Source organism: Patella vulgata, chromosome 6 (assembly GCF_932274485.2).
Source record: "Patella vulgata chromosome 6, xgPatVulg1.2, whole genome shotgun sequence".
NCBI lineage: Eukaryota > Metazoa > Mollusca > Gastropoda > Patellidae > Patella > Patella vulgata.
This window is the reverse complement of record NC_065884.2, coordinates 56,265,859-56,289,418: the sequence shown is the minus strand read 5'-3', so window position 1 is coordinate 56,289,418 and position 23,560 is coordinate 56,265,859. Positions and strand designations below refer to the sequence as shown.

General features: G+C 37.2%; 1 protein-coding gene across 1 annotated transcript; it reads right to left on the bottom strand.

Moving 5' to 3' along the window:
* Window positions 1-49: 49 nt before the first annotated feature.
* Window positions 50-21,676, bottom strand: LOC126825207 (uncharacterized). Its single transcript, XM_050554764.2, has 17 exons — window positions 21,552-21,676; window positions 20,806-20,941; window positions 18,895-19,025; window positions 17,941-18,064; window positions 17,414-17,541; window positions 16,005-16,110; window positions 15,402-15,520; window positions 14,564-14,633; window positions 14,132-14,241; window positions 12,341-12,476; window positions 10,656-10,783; window positions 9,126-9,210; window positions 6,587-6,708; window positions 5,309-5,438; window positions 4,299-4,420; window positions 3,098-3,148; window positions 50-1,683 (listed from the first exon to the last, which is right to left on the bottom strand). Exons 4-17 carry the CDS (start codon window positions 17,952-17,954, stop codon window positions 1,631-1,633), a joined length of 1,374 nt encoding a protein of 457 aa, XP_050410721.1. The 5' UTR covers window positions 17,955-18,064; window positions 18,895-19,025; window positions 20,806-20,941; window positions 21,552-21,676; the 3' UTR covers window positions 50-1,630.
* Between the last annotated feature and the right edge of the window lie 1,884 nt (window positions 21,677-23,560).

Sequence of the window (23,560 nt, the reverse complement as noted above, 5' to 3'; positions counted from 1 at the left end):
AATCAGGCCTATGTCCTTTATAACATAAATTGTATCAAAAATTGAATACAAAACAGCCAGATTGCAGTTGCAATAAATACAGTGTCATTTTAATAAGTAGCATACAGTACAGTACAATACAATACAATACAACTATAATAAATAGAGCACAGTGGAATTCTAATAAATACTGAACAATACACTTGTAATAAATTTAATACAACTGTAATACAGAACAATACAATTGTAATAAATTCAGTACAATTAGTGAATATATACAATTTAAATGAAACAGATGTGTAACCTAAATTTATGTCATGTTGTTTGAACACTCTTTAAATAATTTCCTTTAATTCTTGAAGACCCAGTGATATTTTTTGTTATGTCATACGCAAGACCTCACATTTTACGTACATGTATAAGTGTGCCGATCACCTAACTTTACCTAACTCTGTAATGGACATTTAAATATACATACATTCTACTATAAGCATTATAACTAAATTCACATTTTTATGTTCATTTTTATTAATCTACACCTACGACATTCACATCTGAATCTACATTGTGTGTTTTAAAGATTTCCATTTTCAACATTAAAGTAGCCAAGTCTCTAACCTAATATCATCCAAAGTCTTTGACATTGAAAACACGAACTATTTGTCAATTTAAAACAACGATTGAATGTAAATCAGTTTATATATACATTCATATTACATTATTATATACGTTGCGACCTATTTGTGTCAATTTCTAGGTCCAAAATATTAGCGATTTATCCCCTTTAATTATACATTTTCTGAAGTTTTAAGAATAGGTTTACGCTGTTTATGTTTATCATTAGAATGTAGTTATCAAAAAGCCTTTCTTTCACGGCTGAACCTAGATTATATAACATTAATAAAACATTGATTCGATCGATCGTAACGTCGTGCATTCGTTCGTACGTTGGCGAAGACCAAAAACCTCCCTCTGCAAATTCATCTAAGATGCAAAATTGTTCATTCACAGCGATCAAACTTTAGAACTCCCCCCCCCCCAGGAAGGAGGACAATTACGAAAACATAAGTTTGCTGAGCGCCGATGTTTTTTTGGAACATGACTTTTCACATCATAAGTAAACAAAAGTTGTCTATACTGTGGTTGTAAAATCGTTCAGACGAATCATCTCGAATTAGGGGTAGGTGATACACGCATTACCACGAACATGTACATTCTAATGATAAACTTATACCACATAAACAATACTATTTTTGACATTTATTCTCCTATGTCGAATTATACGGTCCACTGATTTACACAATACATACATAAGGATGACATCTACAATATATCCTTATGTCACGCTATACATTAAGACACAAGTTCGTGACGTCAATGACGGCACAAGAACTAACATTAGACAAATTAGTAACACGAGTTGACCACACAAACTTGGCCCATTCGCTTTAAACATCGCTATTTTTAATGGTATAGCGCTTGAATCGATGCACCTGGAGCTATTCGAAACGTTGTTTCGAGAGGTTGTCATCATTATTTGTCTTTTGTTAAAATGTAGAAACAGTAAGACCATCACTTTTGACTTCAAAGAACAGATAAATGCATAGTTTCAACTTGTTTTGACATTCTTTGATGGTACTAATGCATGGGATTATAGAAAGACGATTGTTGGTAGTGCAAGGATTAAGAGAGCGCTGGATACAACTGAAATGTATTCAATACAACAAAATTAAATTCAATTCATTTATATTTCAACAAAAAAAATTAAAATTCAAATGCCAACAGAATGAGAGTTACATCAAGTAGCACAATGTGTCGTCGCTATGGCGGACAAACTCGATAATGTCATTCAATCGCTGATTCCCCAGCCGCGAAAGTATGAGAACAAGCTAAACTATCACAATCCCAAACCGCGATAAGTGTCAACAAAATACGTAATAAACTGCATGAAATAACACTGAGCATTGGTGTAGCCAGGGTATTTGTGAATGGGGGACTGAGGGGGGGGGGATTTCTGCGAGCGCCGTAGGTACGAGTAACTTAAGTTATGTTCGGGGGCTGTTCGGGGGCTGTTCGGGGAGGGAGAGCGGTGAGTGGGGGGGGGGCGTGAAAAGTTTGAAAATTTGGGTTAAGATCATTTCTGGGAGCAAATTCTTGCGAACGAGAGGATGAGAAGTGTGACAGAATCAAAAGATCTGCCTGTCAATTCTGTCTGTTTTGATTCACAATTTAAAGTTTGAAAACAGAGTTAGTTGCTAGCATGAACAAGTAACAGTTGTATGCTCGACTTCTCGACGCTGGTTGTTCGAGGAAAACCGTCTCCTATATGCCAAGACGTGGATAGGGGTTTTATGGTGGAGATATTTTGGTTGTTGTAAAGTCTGTCGCCCCACGCACTAGTGATAGTACAAACTGTGCAGTTGACTATAACTATAAATATGATAGTGATGAGATAGGAAAAGACCACAGCAGAATAGAAGAATGGTAACATAATGGAATATACCGAGCGCCCTTTCCCCTTCACAAACACAGAGTTACGCCACGGTCACTGAGCGCCCCGACAGTACATAGATCATATTGCCTGTGTCTCGCTAGAAAGCAGTTTTATTCAAGTTGACATCCCCGCCCCCCTTCCCTTAAATCTGCGCCTGTCCATGTGCACGTAAAATGTCACTAAAAAGTTTGGAGAATCCCATGCAAATAACGTCATCATAATTATTAAGGATTTATCTTTACAGCATGGAGCCCGACATTATTTACGTTCAGTCGCCGACTTTGTATAATAACACCATGCCCCAAAAAATGTGCCATTTTCAAGCCGAATTGTGAGCTGGAACGTAAACATCCGCTCGCGCACATTTTAGCGAAAAAGTCGCACATAGAGCTTTAATTTTCCGCGCGAGTTTTCTCGCGCCTACCTGGAAACGGTCTCATTACATTAGCATTAGACCGACGCTTTCGGTGGTGGAAACGCTACATGGAAAGAACCCATTTATAACTATACCGTGCAATTACTAATCACTCTTATGACATCTTAGATGTGTTTGTGGCAGACAATTTCAATTGTAAAAACTATCTGGAAAAAGTAGTCAGTATTAAATTTGAAGTGATTTTTTACCTGATGACACCGAGTTTTCAGGACGCTTTTCAGCTTTCACAGCTTCTGCAACTGTAAAAAAAAAAGAAATTCTTATGGCTAAACGATTTTGTTTATAATTCTTCGGGGTCTTCGAACTCACGCCTGGTGAATTTAGCTAAAAATTTCACAAATTAAACATAACGAATCAATAGCTATTAAGAAGAGCAACTAAGTACTAAATAATCTTTATTTTCAAAGTAAGAAAGGATTCTTTATCTATTTGAATCTAGAATCGGAATTGTGTGAATAAAGCCTGCCCCCCCCCCCCCCTCCACGCCCCCACCATACATACCCCTCCAATAACTAGTTAAGTACGCATGAATTCTCATGATTGGTTTTATACTGATACATCAACAAAATACTTTTGGGATCCTGAACTGACTTAATATATGACTGAAATATTTTAAGTCTTAAAAGACTATCAAGGCCAGCACGCAATTAAATTTGGTGTTTTATTGTGTTAAAATATAGAACTTGACTGATTGTCGGCAATGTGCCGTTCTAGCAAACAGATTATTGCCAACATATAATTGGTAAGTTCCTAGGAATTTTCCGGCGTAGTTTACCCTTGTCAGTAGTGTAGACAATGTTTAGTGTCTAGACGTTCGAATGTGACGAAAAACCGAGGTCCCGTGTACACATAGGCGTTCAAGTAAAAGAAATCCTGACAATTGGAATTCGAAATAAGAGTAAGCCGTAACGCTGTTCGGTCAAAATGTCTCTCACAGAACACTGCATGGGATATATCCGTCTTTATTAGCCCAGTAGGAGCAGAATAGTAGTGCATTTCATTTCATTGTATCGGAATCCTAAGCTTCACAGCACTGACGAGAGGCATTTATCGTACCTTTTTATATATTAACCAATAAATATCTAGTATTTCCTAGTACAACACAATCCAACAATTCATAACCGATGAAAAGTCGGGGAGACGGGGACCATAATGGGTGACCAGTATTGGGTATGGTGTGTTTTTTTGGACAACGACAAGTGGGCTGTCGGCGACAAATCATCCTCGGTGTCCACAGGCGTTGAGCTGTTACTGAGTATTATCTGTGTTGTATTTTGCACATATTATTACTAAAACAATGATCCAATTTTAAAATCAATCCACCTAACCAATACCGATTGATTTTTTTTTTTAAATGTTAAACAAAAATAAAAATGTATTTCTTCTGACCTTGTGATGGACAATATCTTTCGACCTTATTGTATAGATTCAACAAATTAGTTGAAATTTCTTTTGTATGGTCACAAGAGGAACTCATTGAGGAACCGCATTTTAATATTCTCTTTAAAGTTCTGAAAAAGAGTCATTTCATTGGTTTGATATAAATCTCACAATATGTAAGTAATAATAATTAGAACTCGGAAGATTGAAAGGACCCCCTCCCCCCTCGAACACGCAATGGATGTAAAGATATTAGGACATGACTTTAAATGATTCATGCTAAATGGGAAACCACGGTGGTTCGATAGTCGATAGTTATTATTCTAAAAAGAGAGCGATTCACAGATCATATGAATGAATTGAAATAAATATAAAGATTGATTGACCAAGAAATTGACGACGTCGGTATCGTGTTGTTACTTTGTTTCGGTCACCCAGAACCCACTAGTCTTCAACGTACGTAGAATTACTTTTCTGGATGATAGAGACTAGTTGTTACTGATTGATTATTTTGGTGTAATGTCAAAAGGCTAGTGGCGTTAACGAGAGAGAGAGAGAAATGGGGTTTAACGTCCACTCGACACAAACTAGGTCATTTTGGGACTAACATATGGTTTAATTTTATTTCAATAATTCGCTTGCGCGTAGTGGTCTTTAGCAGTGGGAGGAAACCGGAGGACCCGGAGAAAACCCACGAGGTTGGACAGGCGACCCTACTCCTTGTCACGTACAACCGGGGATTCGAAACCACGCCAGTCGACTCAATGACAGACTGTATGATACAGCGCGCGCACGCTAACCATTCAGCCATCCAACCCCCCTAGTGGCGTTAACAGTGTATGAGACCAGGTTTGGTTACTCTGGTAACAATTTAACTAATATGAATGACAATTTAACTAATATGAATGTCAATTTAAGTAATATGAATGTTAATTTAAGTAATATGATGTCAATTTAAGTAATATGAATGTTAATTTAAGTAATATGAATGTCAATTTAAATTTAAAGCAGATACTTACTTGCACCAGAAAGTTGGATCTGATAATTTATCATTTAAATTCGGCTGATTTGTCGGTAGATCAACATCAAAACACACTTCAATATTATTAATATTATTACATGTAACTGGACCTGTGATTTTGGCAAACTCTGAAAATATTAACATAATTTGAAATAAAGGGATAACACACCCGAATAAAAGTGGTATCTGCAGTGATTTCAAACATTAACGTTTGAAATAAATTAAAGGGATAACACGCCCGAATAAAAGTGGTATATGCAGTGATTTCAAACATTAACGTTTGAAATAAATTAAAGGGATAACACGTCCGAATAAAAGTCGTATAGGCAGTGAATTGGACAAGCTCTAAACAATATTAAAGATACATTAGTTAAGAGTTTTATAAAGAGTTGGCCATTCTTGCTATAATAATTCAAAAATAGATGATAAAAAAAGAAAATGTTGAAAATTTCAGTCAAATTACTTTGTTCTGAACGGAATTGTCACTGTTAGAAGTTTGGACTAGAAATAGACATCAATTCTGTCTTCACCGTCTATAAGAATTGGCGATCTTTTGATTGACAAACGATAACTCCACCCACATATTCTCGATTATCAAGTAACATGCTCAATGGCTATGGTAGTCTCGCTTGGCAGGCGTTTCATTACCAGTTTCCGGTTGTGACATCAGCGAGTAACAGTAATTTATTGATTTAATTTTAAATGGACGAGGCTGTTTAAATCCAAACCGTATCCAACCCATCCGTGAGTCTACAGAGTTGATTTTAAGCTTGTCGTGTAAATAAAGGTCTAATTAATAATTTCTATAACATCTGAAGCCTAAATAAAGACTTGCAATAGGCAGATTTATCTCTTGCATAATGTATGTTTAACGTTTGGAATAAATTAACGGGTCTACTCGTCCGAATATTGAAAGTCGTATGTGCACAATGAACTACCTCTACCAAAAACACACCGCTCCAAAATTATTCAAATCGACAATAATAAATCGATCAATAAATTAAATCATGAAATTATTCTCGTGCTATGTTTAACCGCGGTAAAAAACTTAATATTTTTTTAAATCGCATTTTACTGGCATATTTGAACTTAAGCCAAGCACATTAACAAATTCACACGTATCTCATGTGACGTTACTATGTGACTTTGTTAATTAAGCACAGACATTTTAAAATTAAAAAGTAGAAAAGAAAACGCAACGGCTGCAGCTATTTATTATACTAACACATATCAACCCCTTCACCATTTAAGAAAAGAGAGACGCTATTTCATTTACCATCACATGCTTGGGTGAACAATTTTTCCATATTCGACAAACTGTAACTTGCATGGACCAAACTCGAATCGCCACAAGTCGTCAAAGCTGTCGTCATACAAGTCGTAAAATTTGACATGTTGCTATAAAAGAAAGAAAATGAACAATAGCCTGACTGATATCTAAACATAGTTTCCAAACATACCATTCGTAAATTATATAAGTGGATGTATAATTTCATTCATGTCTGGTTATATAAATTCATTTATGGGTTATATACATGTAAATGCATTCATAGGTTATATAAATTCATAATCCTTGAGTGACATCTGGGGGATTGAGCCCAATTAAAACACACAGCAGAATTTATATCGAAAAATCAAATGATTCTCCAAATATAGCACAATGTTTCGACAAATATTGTCGTTTTCAAGCACAAATCATCAGACACCGCTGGCCGGTTTCCTTATAAATTGTGTTGTGTTTTTCTATAAATTCATTCATGTGTTGTACAAATACATTCATAGGTTATGTGTTGTATAAATACATTCATGGGTTATATAAATCAATTCATGGGTAATATAAATCCATTCATAGGTTATATAAATCCATTCATAGGTTATATAAATCCATTCATAGGTCATATAAATCCGTGTTGTGTAAATCCATTAAAGGGTTATACAAATACATTCATAGGTTATATAAATCCATTCGTAGGTTATATAAATCCATTAAAGGGTTATACAAATACATTCATAGGCTATATTTAAATCCATTCATTGGTGGTCATATAAATCCACCCATGTTTTGTATAAATAAGTTAATGCGTTATATAAATCCATTCATAAGTGGTTATATAAATCCATTCATAGGTTATATATAAATCCATTCATAGGTGGTTATTTAAAGCCATTCATGAGTGGTTATAAAGCCATTCATGAGTGGTTATATAAAGCCTTTCATAAATGGTATATAAAGCCAGTCATGGGTTATATAAATCCATTCATATTTTATATACAAATTCATTCGTTGTCTACACATAAATCCATTTTTAAGTTATATATAAATCCATTCATAGGTTATATTTAAATCCATTCATATTTGGTGGATATAAAAATCCACCCATGTGTTTTATAAATCCGTTAATGCGTTATATGAATACATTCATAAGTGGCTACATAAATCCGTTCATAGGTTATATAGATTCACTCATGGGTTATATAAATCCATTCATAATGTATATAAATCCATTCATGGGTTATGTATATATATCCATTCACAGGTTATATAAATCCATTCATAGGTTAAATAAATCCGTGTTATATAAATCCATTCATGTGTTATACAAATCCATTCATAGGTTATATAAATCCATTCATGGGTTACATAAATCCAATCATGGGTTACATAAATCCGTTCATGGGTTAAATAAATCTATTCATAAGATATATAATGTAAAGAGGGTGACTTGACCACTTCTTCGTTTTACAAGGTTAATTTGATATGGGTAAAATGGTTTTGTTCTAATCTTTTTCTGAATCGTCCCGGGTTCTATGCTGGTGTTGGCCGAAAAATGTCTTCTGATATTTCAGCGTGGATTCCCTATGGGAGCAACGTCTAGTTGTTTGGATGGACAAAAACGAGGTCCCATGCACAAGTTGGTGTATACGTAAAAAAAGCACTTGTAAAGTTGTAATTCGACGAAGAGCACACTACAGGATGCATGCCCTTCTTACTTGTCCTCGGTTGGTCCAAAGAAGTAGCCGTAAAATCCCATTTCATTTCTTTTCTTAATTTTTGGCTCTTGTTTATAAGTAATGCCCAACAAGCCATCTATGAAATATTTTATTAACTATAAATGGGGGATGGGTCAACAGACAAAATGCTTATGTCAGACCATCCTGAGCATGGCATACTGACTATTTATAAGATAAATGGGGGTGGTGGTAGGGGTCTTTAGAAAAAGGAGGAAACCGGGGAACCCGGAGAAAACCCCGAGGTCATTTAGGAGTAGAGGCAACAGCGTGACAAATGGTATAATCTCTATTTATTTGGATGTGTATATCACCCATCAGCAGGGAGCCGCCATAGCTCAGTGATAAGGGGGAGAGAGAGAGAGAGAGAGAGAGAGATAGAGAGGGGGGTTAACGTCCACTCGACACAAACTAAGTCATTTCGGGACTAACATATGGTTTAATTTTATTTCAATAATTCGCTTGCGCGTATGGGTCTTTAGCAGTGGGAGGAAACCGGAGGACCCGGAGAAAACCCACGAGGTTGGACAGGCGACCCTACTCCTTGTCACGTACAACCGGGGATTCGAAACCACGCCAGTTGACTCAATGATACGTTGACTCAATGATAGTTGACGCACGTGCAAACCATTCGCCCCCCCCCCCCCCCGTCAATAACTAGAAGATCGGTATTTTCCATTGTGGTTTTCCCTTGTCGATCGTACAAGACGGACAGCCAATCAATGAACAGCATCTAATGCATTCCCACAAACATATACCTGCTAACCGGAATATAGAATCACACATTAAAGTGTGTTATAACTTACTGACATACTGTTAGTAAAGATCTTGTATCTCCCAGATTAAATAGTTCATCAACACAAACACCAACACCAGGACATGGATCCCTCACTGAATTAACAATAATAGTTACTATAAGCACGGAAATAAAGATAGGTTTATAGGAAACGAAACATAACGCATGTATACATTATCATATCAATCGAATATCAACTCCCAATCTCATTAAAACACAGATCCTATTTCGTTTTATTTTTTTTTATAGTTCAAAATTTCGTTTTACTTGTCGTTACTACACTAGGATCTCGAAAAGTTGTTATATTACCGGCGTTTTGGTTGAAGTGAGGGATTAGCCAATGAAACGGTATGTTACGGCGAGTTCTTGGCGTGCTGTCTGACGCCATAGGGTCAAAAGCCGCTCGTGTGACCCTTGACGCGACCTGCCACTACAACTGGTCAGATCTTCATGTAGTAGAGGCCATCGGAAGGATAAACAAACGAAACGAAATATAGATCTGTATTTTAATCAGATTGAACAATTCCAGTGTCTTAAGAATTCTAAAAATGACATAATACAGGGGAAACAACGCGATATAAGTAATTATCCGGAAAAGCAGGAACACACGTTTAAAGTAAATGATATGACAACATTCGCTAAACGGTGAGTAAGGATAAAAGAAACTGTTGAAATTCAATAAACTAACTTGAACAATGTATATTTCAAGCGGATCAGATGATATAGTTTGTCGCTACAGATTCACAAGATTTTACTAAGGCCGTAATTCTAGAAGTAATTAACAAAAATTCTTGACATTCGATCAGTTTTTTCCTTTCAGCAATTATTAATTCAATGCATGAACAGACGACAACTTTTGTAGTTAAAGCATTCACAAGCTTCTACAAAGTGAAAAGTCGGATTGATCGTTTCACTAATGTAAAAGGCATACTACATATACGACGATCGGCGGCGGCGAACGGGGGTGACTGCAATATACGACCACATTAAAATGTGAGCGCAAAACAATCAACTGAGAATGGTTATTTTTTTAAAAACAGGACGGATATTTTACTACAACGTTGGTCAAATATGTTCCTCCGATTAAATATGAATACATGGCATATAAGAAGAATATGGCCTGACCACTAACTGTCGTCTTACTTCTTCTCACGGTGGAGCCGTGGTGGTTCAGTGGGTAAGATGGGGCTCGCTAACCAGCTGTCTCGGGTTTACTCCCGGTGTTGGCCAAGAAAGTTCCAAGGATTTTCCAGCGTGCTTCCCCCTTGTCAGAGACGTAGGACGGTGGGCGTGGCAAAGAAAAGTGTCTAGTTGTTCGGATTGGACAAAAGCCCGAGGTCTTGTGTACAAATTGACATGTACGTAAAATAACCCTGGACAGTCGGAATTCGAAATAAGAGTCAAAATTTCACTCATATCACAGTATATGACCTATGTCAGTCTTCATTAGCCTAGCTGATGCAGAGAAAATTGGGACGTTAAACCCCATTCCATTTCGTCTCAAGGTATTCCCAGCAAAATATATTATTTCAGCACTTACCATGTTTACACATAATGTCCGTCTTTTCCTTTAAGATAGTGATATCCGTCTTGACATCATCCGTAACATTACACTCGGCGTTGTTTGAAACTTCTAATGCCAGGCAGTTTGATGCACCTTTCGCCATTCTGTTAAAATCATTTTTAAAATTCGTCAAAAAAAAGTAAATTGGAACATAACATGCTTTTCAATAAGACTAAATGAAAATAACAAACATCAACCTACAGCTGTAGAGACACTGTCTAAACTGAATCAGGCAATTATAGAAGCCTATAACTACCATTCTTAATTTCTATATACCTTTCGCACCTTCAAACGCGAAGGTCGAAAGTCGAAAAGTAGAAGTTACGACAAAATGTGAAGCGACAGCACGTTATACACCGCGATAATAGCGCCCCTCGTTTTTTCCTAATTTCTTATTTTCGACTTGCATTTTGACTTGTGTACCGTCTTGTCGACTTTCGACTTAGTCATATGTGTGTACTTATTGATGTCAGTAAGAAGGCACCAACACGCATACCAAGCCATAATGCAACTCGAAAAGTAGGAATTAGGAAATAAACACACGCGCTATTAGCGACCTATCATTTTGGCTTGCTGTCGTACTGGCGACTTTTCGAGTTTCGCCTCGGAAGTGGTTGTAGTCTCAATTTGACAGGTCGCATTTGAATACACGCAATTCGCGTTAACAAAATAGTCTGTATGATAAAGTTTAGTTTTGATGGCGATATTAGCGACTTATGTCTTTGACTTGCTGTCGACTTCTCTTCTCGGAATTTGATTTAGTCTCTACTTTCAAAATAACATTTGAATACGCGCATTGATAATTGAATTTTATTTACTGTGACTTCATGCGGCATATAAAATATTGGATATTATTTATTTTATTTCAAATTATATTATCACCATGGGTAGAAAACGTAAGAACGAGTCGAATAACGACGTTTCAGTACCGCCGCCAACATGCTCTAAAGTGAACGACGAGTGTGACTATTAATAAATACATCAATAAATGCAAAGTCGAAAGTCGACAAGACGGTACACAAGCCAAATGCAAGTCGAAAATAAGAAATAAGGAAAAAAACGAGGGGCGCTATTATCGCAGCGTATTATTTCTTAATTTCGAGTCGATTTTGGCTAGTATAGCGTGCTGTCGCCTCACATTTTGTCCTAATTTCTACTTTTCTACTTTTCGACTTTCGTGTTTTGAAGGGGCGAAAAGTAGAAATTATGAATGGTAGTTATAGGCTTCCATAGGGCAATACCTCGTTGATTATTCAGTTATGGGAGAGACATGAACGGAAATGAAACGGAGTTTAGCGCCAAACTCTTCTGCATTGACTGGGCTAATGAAGAGGGGAATGCGCTAAACATATTATGTGCAACCCATTGGGTACGCATTACCTGGGTGTTTCACCTGACAAACCTCGTGGGTTTTCTTCAGGATCTCCGGTTTCCCCCTACTGCTAAAGACCCTATACGCGGAAGCAAATTACTAAAATAAAATTGAACCATGTATTAGTTTCGAAATGACCTAGTTTGTGTCGAATGGACGTTAACACCCCCCCCCCCACTCTCTCTCTATTCGTACCTGTCTCATAAAGTTCTCCTAAAATCATAATTTAGAATAAAGTTGATAGTAAGCGACAATTATATTTATTAGGTATATAATAGATTATGCTTACTTGCACCAGTATAAAGGGTCTCCACCATGAATAGCTAATTGTAAGTTTGGTTGTGATCCTGGTATTGATGGTACAGATGCCATCGTGCAGCTATTGAAACCTGTACAGTTGGTGACACCCTGATGATCGTCCAGACCTACAATAATTGTTATATACCCCAAATAAGATCAGCATGGTTGCTACGACTGACCTTAATATATAAGACGTGATGGGATCATCACGATTATTTCAAAACGATTATTTCACGATTAAAACCAAGATTTCAACTGTATACGCTATAGCGCCAATCGTGATAGTGGAAACCTAGCATAAGTGTGAAATAATAAACACGCTAAGGCTAAAATTAGTTACATTCGCTTTAAAGCAGCTAAGTCTCTAACTTAATATTATACAAAGTCTTATTTGTCAATTCAAATCAACACTGATGTTGTGATCTTACCAGCGAAAGGTAGGCTTCTGATATCCAATATTTAAGACAAAATAAACATTTTACCATTAGTACGAATCTTGTACCATAGTGCGTTTCAGCGCCATTTGAACAAGTGACCATAAAGAACGAGACTATAGACATATTCCACAACTCATGTCAAACGGCGATGCCATATCTTATCTGGAGAGCATGCGCAATAGATTGGAATACAAGACGCTAGAAATTACTATTCCGTTGAAACCCATGCCGTATTTCGCTGGACATAACTGATTTGAAATTAGAGTCAAAACGGAAACAATTGAAAGTAAATCAGTTTATATACAATCAGATTACATTGTTATATTATGCGTTACGACCCATCTGGGTCAATTACTATGTTCCAAATATTAGCGATTTAGCTCCTTTAACGGAATACAGGACAGGTCTTCTACGCAAACATCATTTGGATGATACCTATTTACACAAATCCTTTTCCCGGGAACATTATGGACAAACAGCCAATAAGGTCACCTTCGTCAATGAGAGTGGGTTGGATGGCCGAATGGTTAGCACGTGCGCGCTGTATTATAAGGCCTGTCATTGAGTCAACTGGCGTGGTTTCGAATCCCCGGTTGTACGTGCCAAGGAGTAGGGTCGCCTATCCAACCTCGTTACTTTTCTCCGGGTCCTCCGGTTTCCTCCCACTGCTAATCACCCCTACGCGGAAGCGAATTATTGAAATAAAATTAAACCATATGTTAGTCCCGAAATGACCTAGTTTGCGTCGAGTGGACGTTAAACCCCATCTCTCTCTCTCTCTCTCTCTCTCCCTCTCTCTCTCTCTCTCTCTCTCTCTCCCCCACCCCCTCTTTCTGTCGTCAATGAGCGTGAATTTACAGATAATGACAAATAACATAATGGAGGCCTTTTGGTGTGCGTTCTTTTTTTTAAGTAATTATGATTACGTGATGTTTACCCATGAACGCAAGTAGTTTACATGTAAACTTTCCATTTAGCCTTTCAATATCCCACATGTTCACAGATGTGTAGGGATTGAACGGAACTAAACAAATTGCACCCAAATGGAACTGAACTTCTAATATCACCTCATGTTACTTTAACAAATGATATAATGCGCACTACTGGTTCAGATCCTATTATTAGTATTATTTTTAAAAAAAGGCCCCCCCCCCCCAAAAAAAAACAATTTTTTTTTTTTTTTTAAAAAAACAAAACCAAAAGGAACTAAACAAACTACACCCAAATGGAATTGACCATCTGATATCTCCTCGGGTTACTTTATTCCAAAACAGTCTCTCCCCCCCCCAAAAAAAACCCCAACAAAACTACCCCCAAAAAACAAAAGGAAAGAATTAACTGACCTTGACATACTTCTCTATAAAGGGAATCAATCTGTTTCATGGACAGTTTGCCATTTTGTGGTTTATCTTTACACGATTTAGTAACGCAACTAAGTACACTGGGTATTTTACTGAAAAATAAAATGGCCTAATTGAAAACGAGTTGAAAATGAACCAATGTCTTAAAACATTTTGAATTTAAATCGTTATTAGCTGTCACGCCATGGCCTACTCATTTCCATCTTTTTCAAACTTCAGTGAATATTTAACATGTTTCTAATGGCATATTCGGGATCTCGGTTCTTTGGTTCCATCTAGACTACCAGACAACTTTCCTTGTCAGGTCCTCTGGAAAGACCTGCCTTGGAATTCCGAAGAACTTTCTCGTCAACTTGGCTTCCTTCATATTTAATATTGACCCATTTAAATTAAATAGAACATGTTACTACTTACGGACATATATCTACCAGGTTACCAATGCCATTGAATGGTTTAAAACATGCCTGCAAATCTGGACAATATTCTGAAAACAGATTTAATGAGCTAAATGAAATGAAATGGGGTTTTAACGTCCTACTGATCTGCTCCGAACTGGGCTAATGAAGACGTGCATACGCCATGCAGTGTGCTATGAGGGAAATTTCGCCCGGACAGCGGCACTACGGTCTACTCTTATATCGAATTCCAAATGTCAAAGGATCTTTTACGTGCACGCCAATGTGTACACGGGACCACGTTTTTTCGTCCCATTCGAACGACAAGACAGCTTTCCCTGTCAGGCCCCCGTCCTGCATCACCGACAAGGGGGAACATGCCGGAAAATCTGGATGAACTTTCTCGGCCAATGCAGGGATTGAATACCCGACCTCCAGGCTAGCGAGCCAGCGTCTTGCCTATTTAGCCACCGTGGCTCCCTAAATGTGTTAAAACACTGTAATTAATTAATTGGTCAGCCTTTATGATAATTAGTGACTCATATAGCATTGATTTTGGTCAACCTCAACATAACAATTGTTATTAGATCAGGTGTGTTAGTCAATTACATATCTGTTTTTTTTTCAAATTGAACCATTTGCTTGATAAAGACTGGAGTTTCCTAGTCGAGACGTCGCTTAGTAATAAATTGTATTCCACAGATCTGTATGTCACTGATGTGATGTTGAACATGAACTTCAAGTGTCGCCCAACCCCCCATCCTCCATATTATTGCATAGAGCAGTCTTTTCTCTATTAGGTTCTGTTCCAACCTTCACTCCTTCTGCCAATTAAAAACTGAAACACGTTGACTCACCTTGATATTGGTTGCAGTACATATTGTATTTTGCTTCAAATATCGCTTTTTGACCGTACGGAAAAACATCATCTGGGCAACCAGCATTCTTTAAGCAAGCCATCATGTCACGTGATTGCCTGTAAGAATTGGAAACTGATATCAGATACAGACAGGGGCGACATTATTCTTATTTTGATTAACTAGCTATTAGGTAGCATGCATAATTATGAAACCTTCAAATATAAAGCAAAGTACAAATACAAATACAATCCTTCAAATGAAACAAACTGCAGATATTAAAATCTGTTTATAAGCGTATTACAGTTGATACTAAACCTTTCTATAACAGATACTTGCTGTATTTCCTAGTATATTACAGTTGATACCAAACCTTGCTGTAACAGATACTAGTTGTATTGACTAGTGTACTACAGTTGATATCAAACCTTGGCATAACGGATACTGATCGTATTTACTAGTGTACTACAGTTGATACCAAACCTTGCTATAACGGATACTGATCGTATTTACTAGTGTACTAGACTTTGATACCAAACAATTTTAAAGCCTTAATATATTTTTAAGATACACGTCGACTGCATTGTTTTAAAAACTACCAACCCGCAGCATCGATGAAAGTTGTCAACATTATTTCTGGTAATATTGTGACAGCTAGCAGCGGTATATGGTGCTATACATGATGGCATTTTCTGAAAACACACTGTATCTGTAAGATGAATACAGAAGAATCTATGAATCAATTATTGTTACGGGTGCTTTACAATATTACAATGTATGAGAGAGAGAGAGAGAGAGAGAGAGAGAGAGAGAAATGGGATTTAACGTCCGCTCGACACAAACTAGGTCATTTCGGGACTAACACATGGTTCAATTTTATTTCAATAATTCGCATGCGCGTAGGGGTCTTTAGCAGTGGGAGGAAACCGGTGGATCTGGAGAAAACCCACGAGGTTGGACAGGCGACCCTACTCCTTGCCACGTACAACCGGGGAATCGAAACCCCGCCAGTTGACTCAATAACAGACCGTATGATACAGCGCGCGCGTGCTAACCATTCGGCCATCCAACCCCCCTTACATTGTATGAAATTTAATTATAACTATCGAATACATTAGATAAAATTAAAGAGCTAAAATAACATTATAATAACAAAAGACACAATATTATAACAAAATCAGTGGAACAGGATGGAGAGTCTGACAAGGACAGCTGTCTAGTTGTTCGGATGGGACGAAAAATCGAGGGCCCTTATACACATTGGCGTGCACGTAAAAGATCCTTGACAGATGGAATTATACATAAAATTAGGTCGTAGCGCCACTGTCTGATAAATATTTCCCTCATAGCACACTGTATGGCATATGCCCGTCGTAATGAAGATTTAATTTCTACAAAATGAAGTGACGAACACAAAAGGTTATCCTTCTATATAACTGACTGAAGTGACGAGTGATAACAGATACACGGGCGAATTTCTGGTCACTAAAAGTTGTTATGTGAGGCTGTGAGAGGATATCGGACAATTCAAAAAAGTAATTGAATGTCAATTGATAAGAGAACACGAGAAAAATAGAAATAGTCCGTACATTCACTTGATTTTATTCATTCTCTGCTTTACAAAAACATGGTAATGCATCTCTTTTCCAGTGACAGTCAATTTCTGTTTTGAATTGTCAGATATCCTTTCACAGTCTCATATACTAGCGTAACAACTTTAGGTCTTCGAAGGAATTATTAGTGAGCAGACATTTGACCGTGTATCTGTTATCAGTCGTCACTTCGGTCAGTTATATGGAAGGATAACTCGTGTTTTCCTTTTATGTTCGTCACCTTCTTTTGTAAAAACCTTCATTGCGCATCTATCGTAGCAATGACCGCTGTGTTAAAATTATATTTGGAACGTGTTAAACCAGTTCTATCACATATGTGATAATGACTGACACCAATATTGTCCTTTAAAGGGATTAATCAGGAGCAAACCAATTAAAAATGTCTGTTGCAATACTTACTATCACCCTTGCCACAGTACTGAGTTTTAACTGGTGAGTAAATTTTGATTAATTTTGATACTTTGCTGGTCCTATTAGCACATTGCTTTTCCACGTCTTTAAAACATTCAATGGCATTAGGCATGTCCCTGGAATAAAATGTGTTCAATGCTCTGTCAGTATTTTATGATTAGGCTCAACTTACCTATTTAAAGACGAATTATGTAAGATTCAGATAAAAAGCTGGGTTGTTTTGGCTGTAATAGTTCAGATATAAATTGAAAAATGTATGTACAGACAATTTCAGTCAAAATACTTTATTCTGAGCGAGGTTATGGCTGTTTAGAGAATTGCGGAGTCTCGATTGTAATTGCTACCGTTGTTACGATAATAAACAAAGTCTCGATTATCAAACGACGATCTTGTTTCTATCTAATGATTTTTTTTTGTAGAACATGTGAGGCCTGCAATAGGCAGGGAATAGGCCGATTTAGCTCTTACACAATGCATTTGTTTGTTTCGAATATATCATACACAAATATACCTACTTGCAAAAACCCATTAGAGTGAGAACGTCTAGATCCCCTCCATCTTTTGGCAACGATTCAATAGCTGTAGTTGCCTGCTTCTCACATTTGTGATCCGTTATTTCACAGGAAAAGGGCGGATGAACTAAAAGGAAAAAAGATAAATAATAGTAATAAACCGAGTTTGCAATACATTATAAAGTACTTGAAAATACGCACTTTAACATATTTTATTGATCCATGGATATGTTTTTACCAGTAATTATTCCTAATGTTCGTGATACTCAACAAACCCTTCCTCAATTTGGATGTCCATATCTTTTGTCTTGGAAATGATAAAAGTTATTTACTGTACACCGCCATTTTAAAATTACCCAGTCGTGGTGTGTTATTTGGCTGTGTCTTGTTTCTTATCAAGGCGTGTTTTGTGTACAGTTCATAATACTCACGGCACGTTAGTTACACAAATCTGAATTCTGTTTACTCCACCTATACCAGCCGCGGTGGCACAGTAAGGAAGACGTTGGTTCGCTAAGCAGGGAGTCCCGTGTTCCAGTCCGAAAATCTTACTCTTTCTAGAGTACGGCTTTTCATTTGAGGAGTTTACATAGCGTGGCTCCCCAGCGAGTAAGACGCCGGCTCGCTAACTCGGAGGTTCAATGTTCGATCCCTGTTTTTACCGAGAAAGTTCATCGGAATTTACCGGATTGCCCCCCCCCCCCCTGTCAGTGGTGCAAGTCAGAGAGCCTAGCAAAAGACAACTTATAGGCGTTGGGATCGGACAAAAAAACGAGGTTACGTGCACACATTGGCGTGCACTTAAAAGATCCCTTAGCAGTAGGAATTCGATATAAGAGTAAGCCGTAGTGCCGCTGTCGGGCAACATATCTCTCATAGCACACATGCCCGTCTTCATTAGTCCCGTTAGAACGTATAGGACATTAAACCTCATTTCATTTAATTTACTCCACCTACTGTCATTTTTTTCGCGACATATCGTGACCAAGCTTTTCTCAAAATTTTCAACAGCTCCCTTTGCTGCTGTTTGAACACCCGGACACAGAATTTCAAACTCTTGGAAACAATTTGTTGAAACATAGAAAAGGCTGAAAATAAACAAAATACGTTATGGCAAATATCAGAAACTAAAATGAAATTTTTGAGCAAATCTTAATTTATTTTCAGTTGATTGTCACATCTAAATCCACAATTAAATGTTATTTTAGTTAATATGTTAAAGGGGCAGTAGATGAGATTAGATAACGAACTGAGAGTTCTCGATATAATAGTTAAAAATAGACAATGAAAAGAAAATATGCTGAAAATTTCAGTCAACTCGCTTCACTCTATATCTGGATATTAGCGATTCAATTTAAGGCTACCATTGTTGCGATAATAAACAAAGCCTCAATTATCCATTTTTTACGGTTATTTCAAGCACCAGACCACCAGAAAACTTAAATATCACAGGCATACGATGACTTCGTGAGTTGATTATGATCCTGGTAAGTTAATAAAACATACATTATGCAAGAGCTAAATCTGATTATTGCAAGTCTTAATTTAGGCTTCAGATGTTATAGAAATTATAAATTAGATCTTTATTTAAACAACAAGCCCAAAATCAACTCTGTAGACCCACGGATGGCTCGGCTACAGCTTGGATTTAAATAGGATTTCACTGGTTAATTAAATCATAGATATGCGGAGATTATTAACCGTTACGTTGACGTTATCAGTTAGATCGAGGCTAAATGATAGAGTGTACGAAGCGAGGCCGCTGTTGAGCGATGCCGCATGTCAGTCAATTGATTGAAAGTTCGATATATACGGCCTTGATATTATGTTCAGTTGTGGTTAAAATGAGAGTTTGGATGTCGGTATTATACGCTCTTTTGTCACTTGCGTTTACAGAAAAATTATGGAAATTGATAAACATCGCAGCTAACATCACCCCAGTTGAATTGCAGCCCCATTGGATCACTGTAGTGTTTCCTATTTGTCTGCTTCGGGAGTCACGTTATCACGTTACAGTACAAGAGTACACGCAGTCTAACAAGAAGTCGGCTATAATTATGCCTCATTGATTTCGTCCATTCCTTTCAAACTTTCCCTTCTTATCTATATAATAAAAGTCTTATTTTTAATCTGTAGTAAAAATAAATGTGATACGAACTGAACTGCAACCCCGTCTCAAGCCATTGAAAACGTTACTTGATAATCGAGATTATGTAGGTGGAGTTAACGCCTGTCAAGTGAAGATACATTTGACTACCATTTCTAGTCAAATATTACAACGATGATAACTTTGTTCAGAATAAAGTAATTTGACTGGAATTTTCAATATATTCTTCTTTCATCGTCTACTTTTGAACTGTTATAGCAAGAATGGCCAACTCTCTATAAAAATCTCCCATAATGTATCTTTAATGTCTAATTAATAATTTAGATAACATTTAAGGCATAAAGAAAGATTTGCAATAGGCAGATTTAGCTCTTGCATAATGCATGTTTAACAAAAGCAACATATCATCGATGGATAATCCCCCGGCATGCGGATTCATATCATCGATTGATAATCACCCGGTCTGCAGATTCCACCAGTTTAAGAAAAACGTCCATTGCAAGATTTTAGAGAACATTATAGGTGGGAATGATTTGTTGTGCCGCGATTATATTGTCTGTAGATAATACCGAGTGTTGCGAAATTTTACATTGATCATATAATTATAAATATTGAACGGAATTGAACAATTTTGCACTGACTGATATTATTTTCAAGGATTCAGCTTTCACAATATTTATCAAAATGCCACAAATGGCGATCAGAAACTTTAAACTAACTAAAGGTGGGTAGCCGGAGAAACATCCGACGATTATACTTACGGGCATATCTTTTTGACTATTCCACGTAAACTTAAAATATTGCCAAAGTCTGCGGAAACAACGCCATCTGATAACTCTATGGCCTTTCTATCGCATTCGAGTTTTTTGGTAACACATTCTGGAGATAATTGAGGTGCTGTGAACATAAAGTAAAATTATCTAGAATGGAAGCGGACTTTACAGTAAAATATGTTAAAAAAAATAATGTTAGTAAGCTACAGCATTGGATCAATCCTAATAAGAACCTCAGAATCACGGAACATTGAAATTCCTTTGTCTCTGAATCCGAGGAAATTCTTATGGAAATGTGGGCCGAAAAGCGTTGTTGGTACAAAATTAACAGTCCTTATTAAAGTGACAAAGACGAGCAAGGATTAAGGCAAGTTTCTAAATTTATTGTAAGCCGCGATTTTGAAATCATGCGATTTTTTTTTTGGATATAATCCAGTCTTGTTTCTATGGTATGTCGTTTTTGCAAGTATGCGGTTTCTGATTCTAATGTAGATGCACAGATAGGGTATTTTTTTAAAATCATGTGGTTGTGTGACACAAAAAAACCCATCTTTGGCTTGAATACTACAAGCAGCCTTTGGTTAACAAGCCCTGGACTGTACAATATTCCCTATCATGGTATCAAGCGTACGCCGTATTACCTTGGCAGTGGAACAATTTCGCCATCTTTGCTCTGACTAAAAGGGGTTATTTCAAAGTCGGTACAATGTTTCAGTTAGCAGCACATCTCTTACCTTCGGCACAGACATCCGTAGCTTTAGCCAACGAAGCTCGAAATTGTTTGACATCCTCGGGTTCCTTTGTACCATGCGGACAATCGACGACATCCCGATCAAGACATTTCTTAGCGTTTTCTACAGCCCTGAAAATATACAGTGCAAATATCACATCACTGAAAATAGACAGCACAAATATAACATGCAGTGCAAATATAGCATCTTTGAAATTATGCAGTGCAAATAATATCACATCTTGGAAATTATGCAGTGATATCAGATCTTGGGAATTATGCAGTGCAAATATCACATCTTTGAAATTATTCACTGCAAATATCACAACTCTTAAAAAAATACACTACAATTATCAAATGATTGGAACTATATAAAATAAAATAATTATAGCCCTCAAATTAAACCCAGGACAAAAAATATAGCAAGAGCATTCTCGCTGTAAACAAATAAATAAATAGAAAAACATGAAATGAAATGGGGTTTAACGTCCTACTGTTCTGCTCCTATACTGGGCTAATGAAAACGGGCATACGCCATACAGTGTGCTATGAGGGAAATTTTGCCCGGGCAGCGGCACTATCGCCTACTCTTATATCGAATTCCAACTGCCAAGGGATCTTTTACGTGCATTCCAATGTTTACACGGGACCTCGGGTTTTCGTCTCATCCGAAGGACTAGGCAGCTGTCCTTGTCAGGCCCTCCGTCCTGCATCACTGACAAGGGGAAACCACGTCGGAAAATCGGGATGAACTTTCTCGAGTTATATACCCTAATCATAGTAAATGGAAAAGTATTCCTTCACACACCGGCAAATTTCAACAAAGCACCAATTCGTTCCAACAAAGCACTAATTCCTCGTTAATTAGTCAATACAATTCAGCCAGTGAACGGAATGGCGTGGAATTTGCTCGTTAAAGTGTCGGTCGATGGACCTTGGTCGTTCGTCCCATCCGACTCACTAGGCAGACCTTCTTGGTCATGACAAACCGTGACAAATGGGCTCGTAGGTTATTCGCGGTCCACACCGGAATAAGAACCCCCAACACTGTAGTCCTGCCCGCTGGAGTATCACAGTCCGAATAAAGTTCATTAATCACGACTTTCTAGAAAACATCTTTGGATGCACGTGTCACACCATGCAGTGCTATGCGTCGCGTCCCAGACATAAAAACACCTTCGTGTGACGCATACTCTCTTCTGCTACATATTTTAATAGCCTTGTGATCGTCTATTATTGTCTTTGGTTATATTTGTAATTATCTTCTTATGGCTAGGACTCACGTTGTGTATATATTTCTACATTTTATATCATAGGTTACAGGCATAGGTTACATTACAATACTTAAAATTAACATCTCTTTCCCTCCACCCGCTAAATCGCAGATCGAGTTTACTGACGGAACACACTACATCATATGGCCCGCCTACGAATCAGTGGAATCCACGCAACCCAGATGATGTCTCTTGAACCTCAGCGGTATATCTCTCTTCATACATGTATCCTCTCTAAGAATTTAGCAGCTGTATGTCCATCGCCCAGAGCCCTCGTGGTTTCTACCTTTGTGATATTGGTCAAATATGACGTAATTAATTATAATGATTGATTACTAAGCAAACTGATGCAATGGTAATTTTCCTCTTATAAGTGAGCTGGTGACATTCTGGTTTCACCCAGAATCGGCTATGTTTTGGTTTTATAAATATTTTTATGTGTCAACCCATCACTCATTTTAATTTGAGTGCGTGACATATGACTTCTATATAAAATGAAACCCAATAATAAATTAAAGATATAATATAATGCTATTATTAATCTAAAGAGCAGAAATTCTACTAATCTTATTACATTCCTCCCTTTCTTAAGATTTTTGATCGGTATTAGGTAAAAGGTTCATTGAAACCTGCACAACGACCATACCAACATCTATAGGATTTATAAGTATTCATATCGCCTTCGATATTATTACACACGCTGCATCATATAACCAAATGGTCTCGAGTTTTATTTTTG